Here is a 27,075-nt window from a genome sequence, read left to right as displayed (position 1 = left end):
TTGTCAATGTATTAAAAACATTAACAGTTGTTCAATGATTGGGTCTGCAGTTGTTCTAGTGGATGTAACTTAAAAGCTAAAAGCTCACATTAGTGGAAATATTTATTTAATAGCAAAAAAATTCACACACACACACACACACACACACAATGGATGGAAAACTACTAATAAGAGTCCTTATAGAATGTGGTGGTGGGGCCCAATGTGATATCTCTTCATGGGTCCCAAAATCCCTGTTGATGCCACTGCTTCAATGTATTTTGTATTTGTGTTCCCCCTTAGTGTTTTGCATTCTCCCAAGTAATGCACAACAGCACATCTACACAATGTCAGTATGTCAATCAAACACTTGCATCAGTACCATGTCTATAGCAGCTTGTTGAGTATCTTGAGATGGCACGTTACACCTGTTATATGTTCAGGAAGTTCTCAGGTTAACATCTACAGATATGAACTTCTGCTACAGATGCTTCACTACTGCTACTTGACCGATGTATGGTTGATGTATTACTGATAGTCTGATGACAGTTTATTTAATCAATAAAGCATCACTCAGAATAAAGCGATGCCCAAGTTTTGCCTAAGAATGTGCACAAGTGATTTAAAGTGAACCCCTGGTAACTTGTTCAGATGCATTAATTGTGTGGTGCTAAAACCTTATTTGAAAGAATGAGAGGATACAGCAGTCTTGCCAGGCTGCACACGGCCTCCATCTTATCAAGTATTCCAAAGAAAAGAGAACACACCTTCAAAAACAGGCTAATTATAATTGGTATAAATCATTTATTTTATATTTATTTGTGTAGATGTCTTTATTAATATACAAGGACCTAGATGTGCATATAAAAACATTCTGGGCTGTAACTTATTCTGTCGTACTAAGTACTAAATTCTCTACTGCCACTGACCAGAATATGTGAGTAGTGCAGAGTGGGAGTCACATGATGTAGCAAAAACCAGCTTTTTAGAAAGTCAGAGCGTTGCCTGTACTCTCTATCATAAATACTAAGAATTTGGAGAAGTCACTGAGGGGGGTTTCTGTCATGTGTGAGTGGTAAGTGAGTAGTGAAACAGAAGTCTTGGAGCAGCATGAGAACAAAGAACACTTTGGGTAGGGAATGGAACCTGCTGGTCCTCCACTTCACTGAAGTACTCTGCCACAGACAAATAGAAGCCAATATGTTAAAGTTTAGCTCTGGAGTTGACAAATGGGTGAAAACTAACACTGCACTGCACAATCTGAACTGTTCCCCATTCCAACACACCTGATCCAGCTCATCAAAAGTCCTTCATGAGCTGAGTCAGGTGTGTTACAGGGCAGGGACTAGAGCAAGGAGACCCCAGGCCTGGAGTACATAGTTATATTGTGTTATTTATTACTTTTATCCATTAAACTGACTACTTGACCTAGTTGGTGTCACTACAAGTGTGTTTTTGTTTGCTGTAAGTTGTACCATAAAGCTTTCTGTAATTAAAGTAGATAGAGATTAAGTTACAAGTACCTCAGAACATATATTATCAACATAATGTTATCACAAATGTTATCAACAATGTGTGGCTGCAGGTTTCCAATCTAATCAAGCAGGAACAGTTGGTCTCAGTTAATGTCCTCACTAAGACAAAAGCAATGTACTTTTTTTTTGTATTTTTTTTTTATTATTTGTTTGGGGCAATAATAAAAACAATGTGTTTGTGTGTATAAAATATGCATCTCTACCAAACAGGTGAGATGGCACTTTGTCACAAAATTAGAACATAAATACAAAAAAAAAAAGTGCAATAACATGCTTTGTTAACCTTGTTAACTTTTGTGACTTTTTAGACAGATTTACACATCTAGAAAACACTGTGAAGAGGCATGTGTCCACGGTTGTCATAACGCACATGTTGTTGTGGTTGTGAGGGTCGTGGGATGTAGTGTTTCTTCTGAGACATGGCTGGTGGAGAGGAAGATGCTGGTCGGCCAACATTGGATGCTGTCTTCTTGACTTGCTTCAAAATGTGGGCAACTGCCAGGTGGAACCTTTTAAGAGGCATTGGTTTCTCATTCAGTACGACACAGTCTCTCTTGTAGACCAGCCAGGAGTTTGAGATGCACAGGTCAAGAATGTATCCAAACTGTGGAAAGTACCATCGCCTTGACTTGGCAGGGGTCTTGTATATGGGCACCAGCATTCAGAAAGATCAGTGTCTCCCATATGCTCACTGTAGGCATGAATAAGTGAAGGATAAGGGACAGCAATCTTTGGCTTTGCTCCACCCTTTGACAGTGGAAAAATGTGTGATCCCACAGGCATTGCTTAGAAGGTTGACACATTTGTTGTCAAACCATTTCACTGTGATCACCCCATCAGAAGACCTGTAGACGAAAGCTCCACTTCCTTTCTTCCTCAGCTGTTGGTCTGTAATCAAGGGTATTCCACTGACGCAGCTTGATCAGTCAGTGCCGATGCATTTGACACCCATGCAGGTTCTGGATCGACTTGAAGCTGGTGAAGTAGTTGTCACAGAAGACAACTGACAGCCGTGGTTGCATCATGGCACAACACTGTCACCAGTTTGGCCCCTAGAGTCAGCTCTTGCTCCTGCTCACTTAGGGCAAATGTGGATGCCCCTTGATAGAGCAGTAGGTCATGTATGATTCCAGATGAACTGGCCATGCAGAACAATTTAAAGCCTGATTTGTCTGGTTTGTTGGCAAAATACTGGCGAAGAGCACCAGCCCTTGTGCCTTTATATGCCACCATGACCTCATCAATACTCTGCTTGTAAGTAGATGGGATGAGGAGGCACTGCTCATGAAGCATCTCAAAAAGGGGGCGGATTTTGAAAAATCGGTCTGGACTGTCATTTCACTGCTGTTTATCTGTTTATTTGTGTTTTACTTGTTGCTAACTTCCTCTGTGGATGAGAACTGAAACGGCATACTATTGAAAGACACAGTGACCTCTAGTGGATTTTTTTAGCATAACATACCTCCACCGATTGGTAGAGATGGCACAATCAGGTTAAGTTCAACACCTTCTTCAATAAGATATAGTGACTCAAAATGTGCTCTACCAAAAAGCTGAGCAGAACATTAAAGGGGTTAAAAACTAATGATCATTTAAAAAGTGCTCCTTCTTGATTGTGACAAAGATCTGCAGCCACTCCGGCCCTTTGCAGATAAAATTGTGACCCCAGGCCTGGAATATATTTTTACCTATAGAAGTCGTTCTTAGGAAAAAATGTATTATAATTTTCATTTTTTCATTTACAATTTCAGGAGACAGAATCCCAGTGTGTAATAAAGACAGACATACCTCTGTCTGTTGATGCTCCTAAAATTTTAAAGTAAGGAAATGTTTCCTGTGAGTTGTGCCCAGGGAAGTCTGCTGAAATATGCAAGTAAAGGGGTAGTGGTTAAAAGACTAGCACACATTTTAATAACAACTCAGTTGTTATTATTTGAAATAAATTTTAATTCTCCACTGACAGTGTGAATGTTTGATTGTGTTGAACATCAAAATGTGTCTAAGCTACAAACTAATTCTGTTTTAAATAAAGAAAGTAGTACAACAGACCTAGAATGCCATATTACAAAGGCAAATATATGTACCTAATATATGTAAAAAAAAAAAAATAATAATAATAAAAAAAAGAAAACATATAAAACGGTGATACCATTGAAGCATGGTGCTAAGCAGGTTTCCACAGAGAACAAGCCATAATATTCCACCTAAAATAATGACGCTTTGTGGAAAACAATCCCGGACTATTTCCAGTGGCGAAAGGACACGCCTGACTACGGACTTCAATTTGAGGCAGACTGAGTGCATCTTGCTGCGCTGAGTGGAGTGTGGAAAGCTGTTGAAAACAACAAGGACGACGACGAGGTGAGTATGTTTTTTAAACAGTGCTTTTGAATTTCTGTTTATAAAATCTAATACCGTTGCCGCTTTTCTGGGTGGTGAAAAAGAAAAATTCAGCACATTGATGCTCTGCGGATGTGACTAGTACCCGAGTTTTCCCTGCTAATTCCCCTTGTTTGTTAAAGCCTATGTTAGCGTAAAATAGTTTAATACACCACTGGTGTCCAAAGTGGATATTTTAGTCGGTGGGTTTTTAGATTATAGCTAATTATGTAACTTACAACGTTACTGGAGTGGAAAAAACATCGTTTGCCTTTGAACTAAAACGTTCGCGCTAGCTAGTAGTCAGATAACGTTAGCTAAGTTAGCTGTTGGCTAGCTAGCTAACGTACAGAGTCAAGGCTAACGTTAATTCATCACGCCTTATTCTGTGTCTTTTAATGAACATGATGATCTGCTGAGTGTTTTCATTTCCTTTTTAAGGACGCAGCCGCCATGAAACAATATGAAAATACCGTTTTAGTAATCTCATTTACTTTATATTCATATATCGATCGTCACTCTGTCTTTATTCATGTTATGTCGCTCTGCCACAACCTCTCCCCACCCATCCGCCCTCACTCTTGAATTCCCGCTGAAAAACGCAATGACGACGAAGGGCTGAGTGTATTTGATAAAATCTAATACTGTTGCCGCTTTCCTGAGTGGTGAAAAGGAAAAATACAGCACATTGATGCCTTACGAATGTGACTAACTAGTACCCTGAGTTTACCTTGCTAATTTACAGTGTTTGTTAAAGCCTCGAAAGCTAGCTTAAAATAGTTTAATTCACCACTGGGGGCCATAGTGGATATTTTAGTTGGTGGGTGCATTATTAGATTATAAATGTGTACAACGTTACTGTAGATCCTGCTTTGGATGTTATAAAGTGTGTGTGACAGTCATGTATATTTCCTCATTTACGTTAGTTCTGTTCTTAATGGAGCTGCAAGCAACAATTACATGAATTTTCATTTATTCTGAAGTTTAGTTATTCTGTAAAAAGGCAGGAAATATCTACATTTCAATTTCAGCTTTGTAAAACCCAGATTGATGCTCTCAAATTTATTTTTTTCACCAAGGCCCAAAAAAATTCAAGTCACTGTTACATTTAATAAAACAATATAGTAAATTCTCTCAGTTTGGAAGCTTAAACATAGCTATATATTGCCTTTTTTTCTTGGAAGTGAATTCACTATTTTTTTCTGAATTACCTGTTTTGGCCACTAATTTTTCTGATCTAATTCCTGATTTTTAAAATGTTGTAGTTGGTTGTCTTTGCCCTTTGTAGAGATGGTTAATAAATGCAGTTTTGTGTGTAAAAACACTTTAGACATCTTTCACTCTCTCACTCACATTCTATATATAATAAGACTATGCAGATAGGTTTAAGAAAATTTGATTCACCAAACATGCAGTTGATGCAGTTTTTTTTTTTTTTCCCCCTCTTGACAGATTTCTTCAACCATGTCCCTTTCATGAAGTGGAAATGTAAGTTTTGTACATAAACTAATGGCCAAGGAAGAATATTACAGCACTACAAAGAGCGTCATGGGCATTATTGAAGGTATTCAGGCCTCATCTATTTTCACAAATGCTTCTAGAGGTGCAGAAGCGTGATCCAGACCTGCAGCTCCTGGATCAACTGAAGATTGCAACATTCTCTCAGCGAAGAAAGGAAATCATTGGTGATGAGCCACTGATCTCTGTAGTCATGGGCAGATGGCCTGCATTGTTTAATGAGAGACAGGTAACCAGTGCCAACTCAGACATCCACAGGATGATGGAGAACAAGGAAATTTTGTATTTAATAATGTTATTAGGTAGCATGTAGTCTACATATGTCATTACATTTTCACCTGTACTTGCTACCCTGCTACTCTCTGCTGCTCTTTTTATCCCCTCTCTCATTATTCCTTGTCTCTGCTGTCTTATGCCTGTTTCAGATAAATGCAGAGTTCAGTAGAATAGTCACCACAGATCTGCTGCAGTCATTCCTGGATGGACCAGATGCCTTGCTGCCAAGTCTTGTAGAGCTGTTCAAATCAGCTGTTTCATCAAGCAGGAGGTTGACCCTTAGCAGTGTTATGCAGTGCCTTCATAAGGAGGTATGTATAAAAATGAACTTGTCAATGTGTGCTAAAGTAAGAAATCTAGTTTTAAGTATTGCATTCACTCACTTTTGTCTGTGATGTATGTAGGACACAAATGAGAACAGAAGAACAGCTGCCTTATTTAGTCTTCCGGACTACTTTTCAGAGGATACTTCTGAGATAATCAAGGTGTGTGGTGTAAGAAAACATATTTACATGTTAAGATAATGATACTTGATCACTGGATTTTGCACGTTTATTTTTGGTGGCAATGTCACAGAACTTTTTTCATTAAAAGCTATGTATTAAGGTTCATTAACAACATCACATCAACAACATTCAAACCCTACACTCTTAAAGATGTTTTCCAGGCTTCTTTAATAAAGTCAGTGGTTCTATATAGAACCATGAACACTAAAATAACTATTTGCATCCTTAAAGGATTCTTTGCATGGTAAAACGGCTTCAGATTGATGGAGAATGTTATATTTGGATAATTGGAATTCTTTACAGGGCAGAGGGGTCACTGGTCCATCCAATGGGGAACAACAATTTTTCCTTTCTTCTTGTGCTCCAAGTTATGAATAATAAGCTTAACACCAAATTGGCACTGACTAATTTGAACTCTTTCCACAGTCATTTTAGTGTCCATACCTTGACCAACTGTGTCTGTGTAATTTTAACAAATAACATGCTAATGTATATTAAGTCTGAATCTGTCCATTTGTTTTAGGTTCATTGTGAAACCCTGGATGTCCTCATGAAGGGAATGCATGTTGAACTTTTGATTGGACATGAAAGTGTCCTGCATGATGCTTTTCCTCATGAAGTCTTCAACGTGGCGGTAGAGGAGGTGATCGTTCTTCATGAACTCTGAGATGTGCCCACTGGTTTTGCTAATGCTAATTGGCACCATCTACTGCCTTAAGTAGTACCCTTGCAAAGTGAAGTACTCATTTGAATTCCTGCAGAGGGTTATCATGAAGATAAAACCTGACCAGTGTTCAGCTAGGATGCATGGCCTTAGAAACAAACTGCTGAGGTATTCTTTATTCAAAATGTTCAGGGGAGTCTGGAGGTCAAGAATTATCAAAAAAAATTGAATATTTGTAAACAGTATGGCTGGCACGTGCCAATTAAGCCCCTCTGGGTTTGGCTTAATTCACATAAATGGCTACAGATCGAGAATGCTTTGGCCAATTCACATCAAACTTATCAGTCCTGTACCCCACATGATTCTGTGGAAGCCCACCAAGGTTGATACCAATTCCTCAATAGGGGGCGCTGTAACAGCCAAAAATCTGTTTCTCAGCATCCGCTTGGCCAATTGAGCTGAAACTTTGCATGCTGTGTCCATGGCCTAATATTTACAAGATCTATTAAGGACAACTGAATCATTTGACAAATATGGCCGCCATTGGCCAATAAGCTTTCAACAGGCATTTGGAGGGCTTAGCATTGGCCAATCATCACAAAAATTATATCACGTGTCCACATAGGCAATCTCTTAATAGCCTATGAAGTTTGACCTCAATTGGCCATGAGGTGGCGCTATAGAGTATAAACAAGAATAAGTCCTATAAATTTTATCATATATCAAAATAAATCAATAAATATCATTGCTTACACTGAGCATGACATTTTATCCAATACAAGTCTTTTAAAATTCTGTAAAGTTTTTCTTTGATTGATCAATGTTTGAAAATTGAGCTTTTCGCACTTGTCTGTGGATTTTAAAACAACTGTTTCAATTTTGGTCTTAAAACAATCTGTGGAGTCCGTAGGTAAATAATTATCAAAAAAACCTTGACTTTGCAAAGAACAGCCATGAGACACCAATGAATCTCTTCGGCCTGGCCTTTTCTGACTTAGGGGGCTATAGATTCTTTAGTTATTTAGGTGATTGTGATAAATCTTGGTAAACTTGTACACTACTGTTTTCTGATGAAACATGCAAAGTTTCATTTAAATTGATTATCATAAGCCCTTACAATACTTAATCCAGTGCGTAATTATTAAAATGTCATTATATTCTTCTATGAATGAAATAAAGAAAAGATAATGGTTTTAAATTACACATCTTATTAACGTCTAAAACATTGCAATTATATGTCTGTCCCAAAATTGCACAGGAAATGTGGAAATTTGAGTTAAAGCCAGGATGGCAACATAATTAGTAAGGGTAATATCTTTTCTGCCCAGCAGAGGGAGCATCAGCATTAAATGCAAATTATGACTTCAAACATACTTATGGTCATAGTCTTTGCAACATCTATCTTGTAGCAAAGGAACTTTCTGAATTTTATGTATTCCACTGAGCCAAGCAATTTTGCAAATACAAGTCTTTTAAAAAACTTTATTGTTTTTCTGTAAATCATCAGAGTTTGAAAACTGATGTTTTCATACTGCTTGCTGAAATGTTTTTGCATCGTCTCAAACTTGGTCTCAAAACAACCGTCGAAGTCTAAAGATCAATAATTATTTAAAAACCTTGGCTTTTAAGCACAATGTTATTGCAAGTTATGGATCAATCAGTGCGGTCCAGCCTATTCGGAAACAAGGAACCACAAATCTGTCACTTATGCTCCGATTGTGACTAAAATTGATATATACATTGAAAATTATCAGTTGAGGAAACATGACATTTGGTTTGAATTGGCTTAAGTTGGCTCTTACAATGCTCAATGTACTGCCAACAATCTAAAATGTAATTATTCCTGTCTAAGATTAAAATAAAGACATGACTATTGTTTCAAATTATGCATCTTAATGACACATTAACACTTTGCATAATGTGTAGGTTGTACTATACAGGAAATCCCATAATTTGATTTCAGCAAATTTTGGTCAGATTTTTCTCTGGCCACCAGAGGGAGCCAAATCAGTAACTGCGCGTCATTGTTGACATATACATGGAAAGCTTTACTGTATGTCTTTAAGCGAAGAGCATTTCTGAATGTTATGTTTATCACTAAGCCTAACAGTTTTGCAAATACAAGTCTTAAAAAACTTTCAGTAATGTCACGGTTGAAAAAAGATGGAGAATAGACATTTCTTAGTAATTCTTGAGTTTAAATCAAATTAAATTTTTCTTAAAACCATCATATTGAAAATATCATGACTTAAGCACAGTGTGGCTGAAGATTTGAATAATTTGGTGTGAATTGGCTTATTCTGCCATAAAAGGCTAAAAACACACCAATACTTGTCTGAATATAACCAAATTTGACACAAATATACAAAATGGCAAACTGACTGTATTATGATTTCGTTTGAAATTATACTACTCAATAGTCACAGTAATTGCAAGGTGGAAACTAATTCCCAATGGGGTGGTGCTAGGTTCCTTATTGCTCTAGACCGATAAATTCTCTCAAAAAAATAGGACTGCTATGGGCCTCTTGTAGCTCACCATGAAAACATCTGCCTTTGAAGATTAAGGTCGTGGGTTTGATTCCCTGTACTGGTGTTGGATGATGTTGTAGCAGTTGTTGTGAACACACGCTTAATTATCTTAATGAAGGGTCTTTCTTAAAAATCCAGATTTGCTGCCTTCTATGTCCAGAGACATGAAATTTGTTTATGCTGCTACTTTGTCCTAAAATGCTGCGTGGTTCCTTGTTGCGTCCTTTCAATAAATTGTTTCAAAAACTGCAGTTTTGCCCCAGACGTCTTGTGGCTCAGCGTTAGAGCCTCTGCCTTTGAACTCTAGGGTCGTGGGTTCAAATCCCCGTCATGGATGTTAAAATGATTTGCGTAGATTGTAGCAGATGTATCAGCTAGTGGCCTTAATCATAGGAAAAGGAGAACTTTCTTAAAAATCTGAAGATCTGCTGCAGTCTACGACCAGGGGCCACTACTTTACTCCTCGCGGTCTTCCAGGTGCTTGGACCCCGCAGATTGCTGCCTGCGGCTATATTTCTTCTTATTCTTTCCATCCCACTGGTGCTCATTCCATCTCTCCATTTGCCTCTTTCTCTTGCCGTTTGTTACTTTTTACATACCTCTGTCATTGTCATCTCCCTTTCTCCAAGTTCTGTTTCCAGAGAAACCTGAATATTATTTTGATAAAATTTATGTTTAGGCAGTTTTATTCTTAAAAGTTTTTTTAGAGCATGTTTTGCTACCAGGGATACATTCCCAAGTGGCAGTGAGCTTTGTTAATATTTTGGTGCATTTTCTAAATTTTAACTGCTTTCTTTCATTCCTTCAACTTCCTCTTCTTCTCTGTCAGCATTAGGTGAGGACACTTTTTAAACATGTACCAAATGCTTGTGTAACATTATTCCTGTTAAAATAAATCTTATGTTTTTGAACAGAGAAGTTGTAAGTTAATTCAGTGAGAAGAAAAAAAATGGCAAACTTGCCATTATTAGTCAATATGATATATCTTAATAGAAACAATTTAAAAACATTAGTGTTTCTAACTTAAAATGGCAATTGATATGAATATAACAAGTTATCTTAACTTGAAAGAGTGAGTTGAAATAGTGAGGAATTGTTAGTTTATTTGACAAGATAAAGTAAGTTTTCTGAATTGATAATGTAACCTAGTAAGTTGCTCTAACTCAGGATATTCAGTTGAAACAACAAATGATCATTAGTTAAACAACTTGTATAACTTTTTGAGCTGAAGCAAAGGTAATCTTCAAGTAGAGTTTACTTATGTTTTCAAGGCAGCAGGTGAACTTGCGTTTCTAAGTTGAACCAACCTAAAATGTTTTACAGTGTATAGCTTCTGGATTGAGTTACTTTCCACTTTACTTTTTTAGTTTTGGACTGAACTGCATGTTTTAAGGCTAAAAAGATAACAGAAGGAAGAAAAACACCTAACACAACCTAATAAAACAAGTATAAATTATAAGCATATCAATAAAAGTAAAAAATGAAAGTAAAAGCCACCAACAGATCCTACATATTAGAGATTAAAATGGACTTTCAAAAACTATACTCAATTTATATTCAAAAATTTCAAAAACATTACAGTATAGAGAATCAGCACATGAGAAAAGGGGATTAAATTAACTATTCTTTTTACAAATCATATACCATAAAATAAAGGTATAACTTTCATCATAACCCCCTGTCTGGTTTTGTCTCTGATGAGTATTACTCATGTCTGTTGAGTAACTGTTACTGTGTAGTTTAATGAAGAAGGAGCCAGCAGAACATACTGTACCTTTAACAGCAGAGATATACTTCTTTTTTTCTCCCTGTCCTTTCACTGTCTATAATGAGCATTGCATTAAAATGGTTAATGCAATACATAAACTGTATGGACAAAAGTATTGGGACACACCTCTTAATCATTGATTTACTGATCTACTGGGACCCATACCTGGAGACAGGGCTGGGGGTAGTGTTCCTTGGTGAGCACCTGGTGGCCAGGCAGCCCACAAAGGCAATGTGGGGGGACCATGTGGGCCCACCACCCGCAAGGTCCAGCAGGGCGACCAGTGCAGTGCCGTATAGGCAGTGGGAGATGGCAGGCCGTTGGCGGCATAGACCCCTGTGGCAGGAACTGAATAAAACTAGTTAATTTATTTGTTACCACATTAAGTAATTGTTTTAAGTAAATCTGACGAGTCACTTTTCACAGTGCAAAAGCTGTTAACTCTAATAGTCATTTCATGTGTCAGAGTAAAACAAAGCCATATAATGGATACAAGTTTCTTTTAAGTACAATACTTAACATTCTTTAGTATAAAAAAAGTCAGTAAATTGCTGAAAATTGCAACAAAAACAGCAATTTTAAACATCTATAAAATCATACCTGGGAAAATTCTATGGCTGAAACTCAAATGCTCCATATATAGTGCATTGTGTCATTTATGCAGTTTTGGCTTTGACACCTAGATATTGCACTTTATGTCCAGTGTGTCCAGTGTGTTTATGTTCATTTGTAATTGGGTCACACTAACTCTAGAATCTGGGGCCTACCATTATTTATACCCATGAAGATTTAATTTAATGTGTTTGAGTTAGTTTAAGACTGTGGAGTTTTAGATATTGTTCATAAAATAATGTGAATTTCAAGAATAATACCTGGAACAAGTACAACTCTTCAGTCTCAAAATTAAAAGCAGCATGTGCAGAATCAGATTCAGAAAGTATTCACACCCCATGACTTTTTGAACACTTTGTGTTGTGGATTTGATTTTGAATGTATAGAATTGAATTTTTTTAATTTTCAAAAATGAATTAAAATCAAAATCTGAAATCTCTTATTCTTAAAAAAAATTCAGGCCCTTTGCTGTGGCACTCCAAATTGTGGTCACATTTATCCTGTTTGCTTTAATTAGGGGCCAAGCATGAAATGCCTCAAGAACCACGTGGCTCCGCAAATGTAGATTTTGAGATAATTTGCAGTTAAAGCAAAATTGCACACAAAATTGAGTGCAAACTAGTCCCTGGGTTCTCACCCATTCTGCACAAATCTGGTGGCAAAAAAAATCAAAGAGACTGAAATTAAATAATTATTGAAAAGAAATTCAACACAGTGTAGTGTCCAGGCACTACCAAAAACAGAGGTGAAGAGCTTATATTGAAAAATCATGTATACACAGCTCTGACTCAGAAACACTTTGACTGATTGTTACAAAACATCACCAACATGTGCCAAATTTTGGTGCAACTGCATACAATGTATATGCAGTTAAGATCAAATAATGCTCATCTATAAGCCTGATAACTTTATCAATACAAGTAATTTACTAATTTTTGCCATTTTTCTACAAATGCTGTTTGAAACACACACACACTCACACACAAAAACACACATTTCAAACTAGTCTTACAATTTACATGCAAACATCTCAAAACCAGCATTAAAACAACACATTTTAAAACACTGTTGCAGCAACATGTCAATCAGTTCATCTATGTGGAGTTGACTGTAAGCTGCAACTCACTCATACATTGACACTAAATATGACACAGACATACAGAATAATACGTTGAAGATTCAAGCCAGTTGAGGTCTAAATCCACCTCCAGGGGGCACTACAATATTGAATCATATATAAATTATTTTAACTTAAACATATCTCTCATTCTGATTAATTCAACGAAAGATATCAAATGGTGTTTTGCTAAGTTGTACAGGCAACATAAGATTCTAATTTATTTGTATTTTGAACAAACTAATGCAATGACAAGAATACATTGTTTGATTGACACCAAACTTGGTATACATGCTCAGTGCCAGTTGTTCAAATAATGTGCAAAGATTGGTGGACATATGTTAACAGGGGGCCCTAAAACAATGATTCCACATGTTGAATTTTTAGGCTGAATTGGCAAGCCATTTTTTACAGTGTATTTACCAATCTCCTCCATCTCCTATATATTGTCCAAAAATACAACAGATATCGATTCAAGTCTGTCATATTATGGCACATACCATAGATATACCATACCATAGGCACTACTGTAATAATTTATTGGGATCTTGTGTTGGACATTTTTGTAAAGAAGCGCTGGATCCCTGAATTGGTGTTTGCTGCTGTATTAATAATTGAGATGTGTCTACAACTGAATGGGACATAGTTTGGAACGGCACACATGAGGATTGTAGGAAATACACTGGACAGGTCGCCAGTCCATCGTAGGGCAGACACACAGACATACACACACACACACACACACCTAGGGGCAATTCAGCATGTCCAATTAGCCTGACTGCATGTCGTTGGACTGTAGGAGAAAACCAGAGCACCAGGAGGAAACCCACGCAGACACGTGAACATGCAAACTCCACATAGAAAGGACTCAGGTCGCCTGACCGGGAACCCAGGCCCTTCTTGCTGCGTGGTGACAGTGCTACCATATATTACTTCGAATTTCATTGAATTTGAAGTGTTGTGTGAAGCATTTCACCAGACAACAGTAACATAATTTCACTCATCATTCTATCCCCAGCTAATGTTGTGGCCTGTGTTTAACTGATTCACATCTATGACCTATGTCTAAAAACCAGTTGAAATTAACATGTTTTTTTATTCTTTGTTTATCTTCTGTTAATATAGTGACAATATAGAGACATATTATCTGACAGTGAACCAGACATTTTGCTGTATACTTCAATGTACCGTTGTATTCTAGGGCAAGAGGTGAAAAACTGAAAGCAACATTGTAATCAATCTATATGTTTACTATTATTATGGTTATTTATTTTTATTTTAAGGAAATGTAAAAAATTGCTTATTAGAGACTTTATTTTGTACTTTAATCATAATTCAATTTCATATTAATTTTGTGAGTGTTTAACCCTTTAATATACAGTACTGTGCAAAAGAGAAAAAAAGAAAATCTTTCCTTTCCAGTATACATTTTTAAGGGACAGTCAGGAAACCTTTTTTTTTTCTTATGATCAGGCAGCGCTATATAAGATAATGTATTATACTGGAGGGAAGCTCAAGCTTTCGTCTTTCACAGATATTATTCCCAGTGCTGTCAGAACTCAGTGTTTTATGTATTCTACGTATTGCACAGCAGTCTGTGATAAAATAGTAGATGGGATTTGTGAACTAACATTATCACTTATTATTAATAATGGTCAGATTCTGATTGACTAACAGGAGTCATCATCATAGCTAATTATCACATTCAGAGGAACCACTGACAACAACAGCCTTTCGGTGTCTTTTCTATGTCATTTGGAGTAACGAGGGGATGAACCACAAGGAAGCTGAAGAGGACACTATGTTTGTGTGGAAATGTCTTCTCAACAGTGTGCAAGGTAAGATCCACCTTGTTGTCATTATGAAGCTGATAATATGTATTTTGTCTTGTTTTAAATACAACTGTAAAGGCAGCAGGGTAGCGATGTTTTGCTATGTTTCCAATTTAAAAACAAGCAGTATTTATTGTATTATGGAACAGTTTTTAAATACAATGCACAAAATGTTCACAACATCAAAACTGAACCCCTGTACTTAAAGTAGTTTCCTGGACTTGTAAGTGCTCCTTATGGGAATGGATGCAGTACCACCTTAGTTTTCCATGGCAACTTCTATTACAGTTTTATTACCAGGTAATGAGGGGCAATCATTTCCCTTATGCCTCAAATTGCTCAGTGACACTGTTTCTTCCTTGTCGTGTACAGAATGAAAACAAGCTACTTGATCTGATGACTGATACTCTACTTAGGGTTGATAGGATCTGGAACAGGCTGTATCTCTAGCCGGCTGCAGCAAGCTCGAAAAAAAGAGTCCAAAAGATTTCCACAGCTAGTTTCATGTTAGGAAGAATTTCATGTTTTACAATTTTTATTCTCAGTACTGTTTGGCAATTTAGTTTTTTTATGCATTGCAATGCAGTTTAAAAAACAACTTGCTGACATGAATCAACATCTGAGACTTTTAAAAAGGCTTTATTTATTTATTTATTTATTTATTTATTTATTTTCTAAGTACATGAACAAAAATGGGAAATTATCATTTCACATCCTAACAAGGATTTCATCTATTGATGCTGTATATACTGCACATTCTTTATTTTTAGCTAAAATTTCAGAGAGCATTATGCTGAAAGTGTAGTGGTGATCTCTCCACAGCAAGTTACAGATTTGTCATTCAAGTCAAGTAATTCTTGTGAGGACATCCTGAAGCATCTGTTGCTCTTGGTTAAGGTTGATGTGTGGTTGCCTCACCACTACTGCCCAGTCAAAGATCTCATCTTGGGCTTGTAACTGCTCTAGCTGCACATCATTTTGTACCAACAGTGTTCCCAAGTTGTCCTTACTGTATAAGGTCTCACCAAAGACAGTGTTGATTGCAGTGCTGTCTACTGGCTAGTTGACAAACTATGCCCTCCAGCCACATTTGGTTAGGGGTACAACTATTTTCTCTCTGCATGTGGTTGTTCCATGTATTTCTGAAAGCGCTCAGTCTATCTTTATTTTCTGGCAGGTACACTGTTTGGTGTTATTATTGATGGCAGTTCATACCAATTGGTTAACGTAACAAAGTGGGCCAGAACTCATTGGGCAGTGCTGTCTGTACTGGTAGTCAGGTATGTGATGACCCGTGAATATCTGTCTATATTGCCATGCGTCACATACCCCAGCTGTGAAGACAGACAGAAGTATTTTCAGACATGTTTATTGGTACATCATCACAAGAATATGCTAAATTAATTGCACAAAACTGTATATAATTTTACCTTATGAACCAGAGACTGTTTGAAAATGGCACATGATAAGTGTGCCGTGCAATAATATTGCTCCGTCTTTGCACAGCTGCTGCTGGGTCAGTTCTGTTCAGTGTGTAACACACTTGATGTTGAGGTACACAGCAGTAAGACAGACATTTCATTTCAATACCATTAATATGGAGTTTTGCTGCTATAACAGCATCCACTCTGCTGGGAAGGCTTTCCACAAGATTTTGGAGTGTGTCTGTGGGAATATGTGCCCATTCAGTATATTTGTGAGGTCATGCACTGATGTTGGATGAGAAGGCCAGTTCATCCCAAAGGTGCTCATAGCGGTTTAGGTCAGGGATCTGTGCTGGCCACTGAGGTTCTCCACACCAAACTCATGATATCTTACTTTTGGCAATTTAATGTATCTTTAGGATCATATTTTTGGCAATATAGTGTATCTTTAGGATTTTTTGCCAGCACCTTTTGGGAGTAAAAAACAGACATAAAAGTTTAAAGTAGAATGCACAGTTGTCACAAACTCCTGCCTCACTTCATTTGCTGCAATAGTTTTCCATTTCTAATAATAGGCTATTTAGTATGAGTCCATTTCACCTGAAGCTGTTTTAGCTGAGGCTTGTCATCCATTTTACCTGAAAAAAGTATTATATCCCTAATGTCTTGTTAGGATACATATTATGTTCAATATCTAACAAATAATTAGATTCATTTAACAAAAAGCAGTACTAGTATACTAGACTAGACTTACTACTAGTAGCAATACTAGTATACTAGTATTGGAATGTGGTGGAATATTGTTTCTGAGTATTGTTTTAACCTGGCAAGCCTATGTTGTCACATTCTTTATATAATAGAATTGTTCTAGCTAAGGTAAGCTTCACCTTTAGCTTGGCAAAGCATATATTGCTGTAGTAACCGCACTGGGCTTAATATGAGCTTCTTTTATGGAACTGAAATTTGCAAAAATAAGTCAGGCATATTGTGTTAGATAGCTTCCACCCATAAATGTGGAGTTAAACTAAATTTTTTTACAAAGCCTGCACTTCTGTCATTTAATGAACACATTATTTTGCTACACACACAATATGAGGTAAAGTCAGTAAGAAAACACTTAATACGTTATGTTAATCTTTAAACTTTATTAAGAATCTGATTGGTAATACAGTGTTAACTTGTTTAGCATTAAATGGTCTTTAAAGAGTAAATATATGATGTGAGTGTTTTGATGATTATTATGAATACATAGTGGTTTAAACAGCAAAAAATGTTTTGGTCATGAAATTCATTCAACAGGCATGCATTCAAAAACATCCAATATTTACAAAAAGAAAGTTTTCTGTGAATTCAAAATATTAAAATCCTCCTTAGTTTCCCTCATAACAAATTATTTTAACATTAATTCACAATGATTCAGATCATGCAAATTTCTCTATGTGTGAAGCCACATAAAGGAGGGTGTGTATATATATGTATGTATAACTGAAATTTGGTTTTGCCTGGTCAGAATTTGTATCATCAGTGGTGTGGAAACACAATTTTTCTAAGTGCCACAACATTTCAGATGTATTGATTTATTCCTAGGCTTTCAGTTGCATCCGACTGAGTGAATTCTCTCCATTCAGCAGGAATCTCCTGAGCATTGAAGGTTTTGTTATAATACATTTCAATGTTTTCCTGGAACTTACAGATAAACCACTGCCAGTAGGCCAGCTTGGACAAATCAGCTGAAATGCTCCACTTTGCATACTCTCCTCCAGCTGTCCTGTACTCTTTGTAAGGGACATATTTCTCACTACTATGGGATGGGCGAAAACGGTTGTTACTCACTACTTCTGTTGTACAAAAATTCACACACAGTTCTTCAGTACAACTGTGATGCCATCCAGTCAATCCAGATGAGCGATGGAAATCAGCATGATGATCTCCAGTGTGGTCTTCTTGGCTGTTAGTACAGATAGCTCCACAGAAGGGGCACTGCACCCAGCAGCACCTGCAGAAGTGTTTGATCATAATCTCATCAGGTCTTTCTCTGAACATCTCCATTTTTAAGTCTGAAAGCTTACTGAGGCTTCCTTTCAGCTCTTCAACAACATTGCAGAGCTCTTTTTTGATAAAATCTACAAGAACATCGTAATCAGTGACATCCTTAGAGACTTCATCACTCAGGTGAACTCTAGTATCTCCTAACTCGTCTACAAGACTGCTGGAAAAAACGTCCAACCACATATTTACATCTCCATTGATGAGTTTCACTTCATCTTTTGCCATTTCTGCCCCAATTATGACACTTTTCTGCTTGTGTTCGATGTGCTCTTTAATTGCATAAACTGCTTGAGGGTTTTCTGCAGCCATGTGTTCTTTAACCTTCTGTTTGATGAAATTTTGAAAGTGGGTTTTAGGCTGGAGTATGTATGTTAAGAAGTTCTTAAACTTCTCATCTTTATCCCCCTCCTGCTCTGCGAGTGACTTCAGAATGTGTTTTTCCAGATCACCTCTGTTTCCATTAAAGGGTGGCTTCCCTCTCATTTGTCCACAAATGAAGGTAGCGGTCATGTTGTACACACTCTGCAGGATTGTTTCTTTCAGTTTACTACAGATTCGGTCTCCAAGCACAGCTGCTGATGTTGCTCCTTTCCAGTAATTCTCAAAGACTTTAAAGTACTCAGGCTTTTTCTTTTTAAAGTAAATAAGTGGATCATTTGTTTCCTTGTATTTTCTGTGAAGTTCTGCAAAGCGAACCTCTGCCTGTTCACACACGTAAAGAGAGAGATCTACAAAGAACTCTTTCTTAAACTCCAAGAAATCACATTTTGATCTAAAGTCTGTGATTATTTGTTTGACATCACGTACAATGTTTTGGATGTAACCTGCATTGTATCCCTGCACTGAGACTGGAAATGAATTCACTTTCTCTGTTGTTTGTTGAATGATCTTAGAAATTAGCGCCAGTATTGACTTTTGATCTTCTGGTTTAAGAGACTTTTCCCAAGAAGGAATAGGTCCAAAAATCTTTTTTTTCACAGAAACATAATTTTGGTAATCAGCAACAGTACTAATCATTCTGTACTTGTTAGATTCTTTTCGATGAACAACAAGGCTTGATTCATAAAACTTTTCCAGAATGTTAATCACATCATTTGTAATGTCAGCATCTTTGACTTTGGGAGCATGTTCAGCCAATTCAGAGACCCACTTTTCCCACACTGAATCAAATTCTGACTTTGGATCTACATTTTCATTGCCATTTTCTTTAAGCTTCAGTGCCAGCTCTTTGCTCTTTTCAAAGAGTTTCTCCTCATAGTTCACCAGTTCCTTGTCTAGATTTTTTCGAATGCTTTTCTGTTGAATGTTGTCATCCAGTTTTCTTTTTGTCTCATTTACAAGGTCATCATGGAGGTTTTGTATTTGTGTCTGAAATCTGTTTTTCCACTGAATCAGTGTTTCCTTTTCACTGTCTTCTTCAAAATATGCTTTAAATGCTATCTGGACGTCCTTCAGGGTCACTGCCATTTCTTTCATAAGCTCTTGCCTTTCAACTGTTTCCACTTTGCCACTGGCTATTCTGTTAAGCATTTTGTTTTCAGTACTAATCATAGCACTCCTGAGACTCCAGGTCCATTTCTCATACTCCTCCTCCAGTTTCCTGTACACTGATATTTCTAGTGTGTTCCTGAAACTAAAAACAAAATTTTCATTCAGCAGTGCATTCCACAGGTCCTTTACTCGCTGTTGAAACTGTGATAATTTCATTGCATTTGTCTTTGATGCACGAGAGAGAATGCCTTGTTTTAGCTCTTGAACATTTTCACTGTAGCAGGGATTTGGTGGAGCCATTGGTGGGCTGCCCTCCCAGAGCTGTGCAAAGTACTTCACATCATTCTGTACATCAAATGCAATAACATCACTGAAAGATTCAGCATCATGTACTTCATCTTTTGCCGCTAACTTGGTCATTTCATCCAGTTTGTCCTGTAAACGTCTCCTTCCCTCCATAATTTTATCTCCAGCTGCAATATCAGTAACATTCTGATGCACAAACATACAGCTGGGATTCAGTTTGACCTGCTTCATCCTCATGAAGGCCTGAACAACTATCTGAAGGATGTCCTGCATGTCTGATGGATTTTCTCCAAATATGTTGATCAATGTCATATTCCCAAGACCTACTACAAATGTTGCCAGTTCATTATCATGATGTATGGTGTTTTTTCCAGCCAGCTCTAAAGCTCGAAGACCTTCAGTATCAACTACGAGAATGTAATCAAACTTTAGTTCTTTCTTTTTTTCTTCAGACACTTTGACCAGCTGCATGAAGGCTCCTCTGGTGCATCTTCCAGCACTGACTGCAAACTGCAGTCCAAACATGGCATTGAGCATAGTGGATTTCCCAGAACTCTGAATCCCCAAAACCGACAACACAAAAACTCTCTGATCTCCCAGTTTGTTGACGACCTCATCAAAAACAGCAGAAACCCAGACCAGAGGAACATGAGCTGCATCTCCATCCATCAGCTCCATTGGATGCCCTGATATCATGAGATGAGCAGCAAGTCTAGGCAGGTAAGAAAGATCTCCATCCTCCTTCTTTTGCATTCCCTGTTTCTCAGAGACTGAGGCTTCATAAATCTGACCCATCTCTCTCAGCATGTGCTCTAAACCAAAGGTGGCGGCATAAAGCTTGTTTGAAATCTGTTCAAGGTTTGATTGTTCAGCTTTCAGTTTATCTATTTTGTCCTGTTCCAAAGGTAAATTCTTTGAGAGCTCATTAGTCAGTTTGCCTGAGTTTTGTTCAAGGTTTGTTTGTTTAGCTTTTTGTTCCTCAAATTTGTCATGCTTTTTTTTCAAAGTCAACACTTCTGCCCATTTTTGGTCATACTCCTGATGGATAGTAGACAGTTTCTCTGAAGTGAAGTCATCCAGCAAAATTGCAGTCCACTTGAGGAAATACATTTTCTCACTGTCTGACAGTGATCTTAAACTTCCAACAAATAACCCCATCAGTTCACTGAATCCATATCTCTGCTGCTTCTTTCTTATTTCTCTCAGTTCTTCTTGCTTTTTGCTTTTCTCTGCTTCTATGTTGTGACTTTGCAGACGTTGTAAGTCTTTGTTTTTTTGGCACCATTCACGCCACAGTTTTCCCTGGCAGGGCAGATATTTGTCCTTCACTGTAGATGGATCTTCTGTCTGTAAGAATCTCCTTACCTGCCATGCAGCTTCCTTTCCTCTTTCACAGCCTTCATGTTTCTCATCTAACCTCACCTCTTCATTTTCTGCTACATTCTCAAGTTTGAAAGTCACAGGTTGTTGAAAGATGCAGTTCTTGATAACTTCTCTAAGTGCAACAGAAACTTCAGACTGATTTCTGCCCTTCAGTGCCAGCTTGTATTTTCTGTCTCCTATCTCACACACAGTATCTTCATTATCATCCTCTTCATCAGTAAGAATAACAATGAGAGGAGTTGAGGACTCAAACAGATTCTGTAGAATTACCATATTGTTGTCATTTTCATCAAGATTGGGTAAAAGTACTACATTTACTGAGGCCATTTCAGTAAGAATCTTTCTTTGAGTCACGTTTCTGCTGGAATCACCATGCAGATTACAGAACGCAACACAGTCAGTGAAATGATCAGTGCTTTTCCCAGATGGACAGTACCAGGCAATCTCCACCACTCCATCCATCAGTAGACGATCTCTGCTGCTGCCTCGACAGTTCCTGTGGAAGAATGTGCTGTGCTTCTCATTGATCAGCCTGTTCATCAGTTGAGATTTAGATGAGGAAATAGAACCAATCCTGAAGAATGCCACCATTGGAGTTTGAGCCTTCCATATGGGCAGGGTCTTGCTGATGACTTTCTTTTCTGGAACATCAGTGGTCTTCCAGCTCTTACTGATTTGTCGCATTGTCCACAGAGGAAATCGAATTTCTCCAGAAAAAGGATTGGGCACCAACAAAGGAACTGAATACTGACACTGAGAGAGCTTAGTTACCATGGTCTGTTGAAGAAAAGGATCTGCACAGAGAAACACTGCCATCTGAACATCCATAGGGTGAATAAGGACCTGTTTCTTTCCTTTACTCTCAGTGTGTTTTTTAAAAAGAGCACCAAAATCTTTTCCAAACTTCGGTATTAGTCGTTCAGCTTTGACAAAGATGTTTCTTGCTCTATAATCTGTAGTCAAAAGCCGTTTCATGAATATGTGAGCCAATTCCTTTTCTTCGCTGGGCTCCTCATTATGTAATGATGAAGGAGTTATTTCAAGAAAATGTGCTGCTGTAAGTTTGTGTTGATGATGAAGGCCAAGTCTGCTCAAGAGGTCAATCAATCTTGACTCTCTTTCCTGAAAAAAACAGTACAAAACAATGCACATGATTAAAACACAGTGTAATCCTGGATGCATGACTGACATTTTAGTGGTTTAATGACAAACACGAAAAAATTATTGACAAATACAGAGAACAACACAGTTGAGTAGACGGAAAATAGGAATCATAACCAAATTATAACACAGGGAGAAATGCTGATGCTAACACTAATGCTACAAAAGACAATACAAAAACAGAAGACAATGGGTAAGGCAACGAACAGCAAGAACACAGAAAATGAAAACAGAAAATTTGGCAGCAGAAAGGCACATAGAATGGTACAACCCACATGGAAAAAATATATAATATATAAATCGTGTGTGTATATATATATATATATATATATATATATATATATATATATATATATATGTATATATGTTTTAACACTGATGTGGTGGTGGTGTGTTAGTGTGTGTTGTGCTGGTGTGAGTGGATCAGACACAGTCTGCTGCTGGAGTTTATAAACACTGTGTCCACTCACTGTCCACTCTATTAGACACTCCTACCTTGTCAGTCCACCTTGTAGATGTAAAGTCAAAGAGGACAGCTCATCTGCTGCTGCACAGTTTGTGTTGGTCATCCTCTAGTCCTTCATCAGTGGTCATAGGACGCTGCCCACAGGACACTGTTGGCTGGATATTTGTGGTTGGTGGACTATTCTCAATCCAGCAGTGACACTGAGGTGTTTAAAAACTCTAGCAGCACTGCTGTGTCTGATCCACTCAGACCAGCACAACACACCACCACCGCATCAGTGTTACTGCAGTGCTGCCACTACCCAAATAGTACCAATAGTACCGCTTGAGGATGCCCCACATTTGCTAAATTGCGTTTAGGTCTGGATACATACTTGGCCAGTCCATCACCTTTACCTTCAGCAAGGCAGTTGTCATCTTGGAGGTGTGTTTGGGGTCGTTATCGAGTTGGAAAACTGCCATGCGGCGCAGTTTCCTAAGGGAGGGGATCATGCTCTGCTTCAGAAAGTCACGGTACATGTTGGAATTCATGTGTCCCTCAATGAACCGTAGCTCCCCAGTGCCGGCAGCACTCATGCAGCTCCAGACCATGATGCTACCACCACTGTAGGCAAGAGACAGCTGTCTTGGTACTCCTCACCAGGGCGCCGCCACACATGCTGGACACAATCTGAGCCAAACAAGTTTATCTTGATCTCAGACCACAGGACATGGTTCCAGTAATCCATGTTCTTGGACTGCTTGTCTTCAGCAAACTGTTTGCAGGCTTTCTTGTGCGCCAGCTTCAGAAAAGGCTCCCTTCTGGGACGACGGCCATGCAGACCGAGTTGATGCATTGTGCGGCGTATGGTCTGAGCACTGACAGGCTGACATTCCTTCTCTTCAACCTCTGGATACGACGCTGACCCTGGCGAGGCCTGTTCCGAGTGGAACCTGTCCTAAAAACCACTGTATGACCTTGGCCACCATGCTATAGCTCAGTTTCATGGTGTTAGCAATCTTCTTATAGCCTAGGCCATCTTTGTGGAGAGCAACAATTTTATTTCTCACATCCTCAGAGAGTTCTTTGCCATGAAGTGCCATGTTGAATATCCAGTGGCCAGTATGAGAGAATTGTACCCAAAACACCAAATTTAACAGCCCTGCTCCCTATTCACACCTGGAACCTTGTAACTCTAACAAGGCACATGACACCAGGGAGGGACAGTGACATAATTGGGCACAATTTGGACATGTTCACTGTGAGGTGTACTCACATGTGTTGCCAGCTATTTAGACATTAATGGCAGAGGACAGTAAATCTATACTGCTATACAAGCTGTACACTGACTACTTTAAGTTATATCCAAGTTTCATTTCTATAGTGTTGTCCCATGAAAAGATATAATAAAATATTTGCAGAAATGTGAGGGGTGTACACACTTTTATGAGATATTGTGTATATTAGGGGTTCGGGAAAAAAACGATTCTTAGATGCATCGTGACGCGGACGTGAATGATTCTGATTCGATTCACAAATGTCTAAAATCGATTTTCTGAATATTTAATTTATAACATAATGTTGACGGAACACAAAAGGCGGAACCTGGAAGTGGGAAAGTGCAGCGCCCAGACACTCCGTGACGTGCACACAACAAAAACAGCACTGGATGAGTGAGAAATCCGACCGGCTCCCTCTGCATTAAAGCCATGTTAGATCAGGAGTCACAACACAAATGTTAAGAAGAGCCATTTTGACCTTTCAACAAAAATCAAACCACCTTGACAGCCACAACATTTATGTCCAGTATGTCTCAGTATGTGATAATGTCCTAGTATAAGTTAGGTTATAAATATAAACGAGAGTGCAGATTTACTTTGCTCTGCTTTAAGCTTTAGCTATAGCCGCTTTCCCCCCATCTCCGCCAGAAAACTTTTCCTCTAAAGTAGATCAGTTTCTTGTAAAATGTCTCTCAACGTCCGGCTGTTTTACGAGGCTGAAGTCGCTTCTTCAAGTTGCTCCAGCTTCTTGTTCGAATTTTCCCGTTCCACCTTAAATTCTGACTCAGGCGCCGAATGTAAATGTGGCACCATTTAAGGTGGAACGGGAAAATTTGAAAGAGAAGCGACCTCATCTTTGCAACTTTTTAGTGTTTTAGTCTCTCGTTGCAGATTTAACTTGCCAGGAAACCAAGTGTGCTGCTTATAAATGCGAATAACGCATCGTTGCTACGTGACCTGCAGTCTGAGAATGCCAGTTCTCAGTCGTTGTGAAACAGGGCTTTCGCGCTATGTTGCACACGTCCCGTTTCGAAGATATTTTACTGACACAGCGATCCCCCTACTCTCTACAACGAGACCAAAAAAAGCTATAAGTTATAAAATCACTAAAGAACTAAGTTATAAAATCACTAAAGAAAACTAATAGGATGGCTGTAACACGTGCTGTGTGGACATCCATTGCCACAGGACCTTATTTCACCGTAACTGTGCATTTTATCGCAGATGAGTGGCAGCAGCATCTCATGTGCTCCAAGCAATAGCAGTGAATGAGAGCCTTCTAGTTCACTTGCCACATCATCTCCATTTGATTTATTAATAGAGATATTGGAAGGAAATTCATTACGGATCATTACGAATACTATATATATATATATATATATATATATATATATATATATATATATATATATATATATATATATATATACATACACACATCATAATATTTCCACTTCCCCCCTAAAAATCTACCTCAAAGTAGTTACAGATTTTCAACAGATACAAGTAAGAAGGGGGGGAGTGGTTCTGAGAGTTACAAGTTACCCTTTATTAATCCCACAACAGCAAAATTCACCTCCACATTTAACCTATCTGTGAAGTGAAACACTCACATACACACACACTAGTGAATCCACACACACTAGGGGACATTGAGCACATTTGACCAGCACCTATCCACAGCACCCGGGGAGCAGTTGGGGGTCATGACCTGTTAGCTCAGGGGATTAAGCTGGCGACCTTCCAGTCACAAGCCTTGTTCCCTAACCTGTTAATGCTATTTATCATTATTATGCTCTTTAGTACGACATTGTGTGGTGACAGATACTTTTCTTGTAACATGTATTTGTAGAAACACATGTTAGACACAGAGTTAGTATGTTGTAAAACAATAATACTAACAAAGTATGAGTAATACAAATTTATTATTAATTTTAAGATTTGTATTACTTATTCTGTTGTATAGCATTCTAGCTTCATGTCTGGTTAATTTGACAAAAGCAGTGGAAACAAAAAAAACATTAAAAAAAAAATTAAGTGCAATCTGAGATTTATTGTAATGTCGCTATCATTTAAATCCCTGGGGCCTGCTTATAAGAACACTGCTAACATGATGGATGTAGTTGAACAAAGACTTCAGGTTCCTCTTCTGAATAATTTTTTCATATCCATATAGTGACTGAAATACTTAAATGTACAACTTGTCCTTACTGCACTATTTCATAAGTACATGTATCAACTGTCCAAATGACTGCTTTTGTTTAAAACAACTAGAAAAGTTAATGACATTATTAGGCTAGTAATAGATCATTTTAGTGTCCATTATTATACATATATTGCGTAATATGTACAAAAAAGCTCAAGTCGCTCAGTGTTTACTCCTGTTATAAGCAAAAAGAGCAATATAAGAATGTACTGCAAAAAAGTACAGCCTATTTTGTAGCTAGCTTTTTTTGAAACTTGCAAGACATCTGGAACATAAACATCATAATGAATCGGAGGTAGCAAAGGCACCAAGCAATCCAAAAGCATCCAAAGAGAGGTGAATGCAATTAGAGTGTCTGCATAGCAAAGCAAACTTTGAGCATAACTCAGTTTTGTTGAAAACAGGCAAATGAAAACTAACTGATCACAAGAAACTCTCGTGGTCAGATTCTACTTTTTGTGTTTACTCTAAGAGATTCTTCATATTGAAAGCACAGTGTTGTGATGCTAGTCTGCAAACTCCAAACCTAAACCTGGAAAAACCTGAATCCAGGTTTTATGTTCTTTTGTGACATCTTCCCTATCAGATCAAAGACTTTATAAATCCTCGGAAC

At 37.9% G+C, this 27,075-nt stretch overlaps 1 protein-coding gene across 1 annotated transcript; it reads right to left on the bottom strand.

Annotated features, from left to right (window-relative positions):
- Positions 1 to 17,704: 17,704 nt before the first annotated feature.
- Positions 17,705 to 23,572, bottom strand: LOC118804493 (interferon-induced very large GTPase 1-like). The gene is made up of 2 exons (XM_036564979.1): positions 23,393 to 23,572; positions 17,705 to 22,492 (listed from the first exon to the last, which is right to left on the bottom strand). Exons 1-2 carry the CDS (start codon positions 23,570 to 23,572, stop codon positions 17,705 to 17,707), a joined length of 4,968 nt encoding a protein of 1,655 aa, XP_036420872.1.
- Between the last annotated feature and the right edge of the window lie 3,503 nt (positions 23,573 to 27,075).

Source organism: Colossoma macropomum, unplaced genomic scaffold, assembly GCF_904425465.1.
Source record: "Colossoma macropomum unplaced genomic scaffold, Colossoma_macropomum, whole genome shotgun sequence".
In the NCBI taxonomy this organism is placed as follows: Eukaryota; Metazoa; Chordata; class Actinopteri; order Characiformes; family Serrasalmidae; genus Colossoma; species Colossoma macropomum.
The sequence above is the reverse complement of the archived record's forward strand: the minus strand, read 5'-3'. Positions and strand labels throughout refer to the sequence as shown.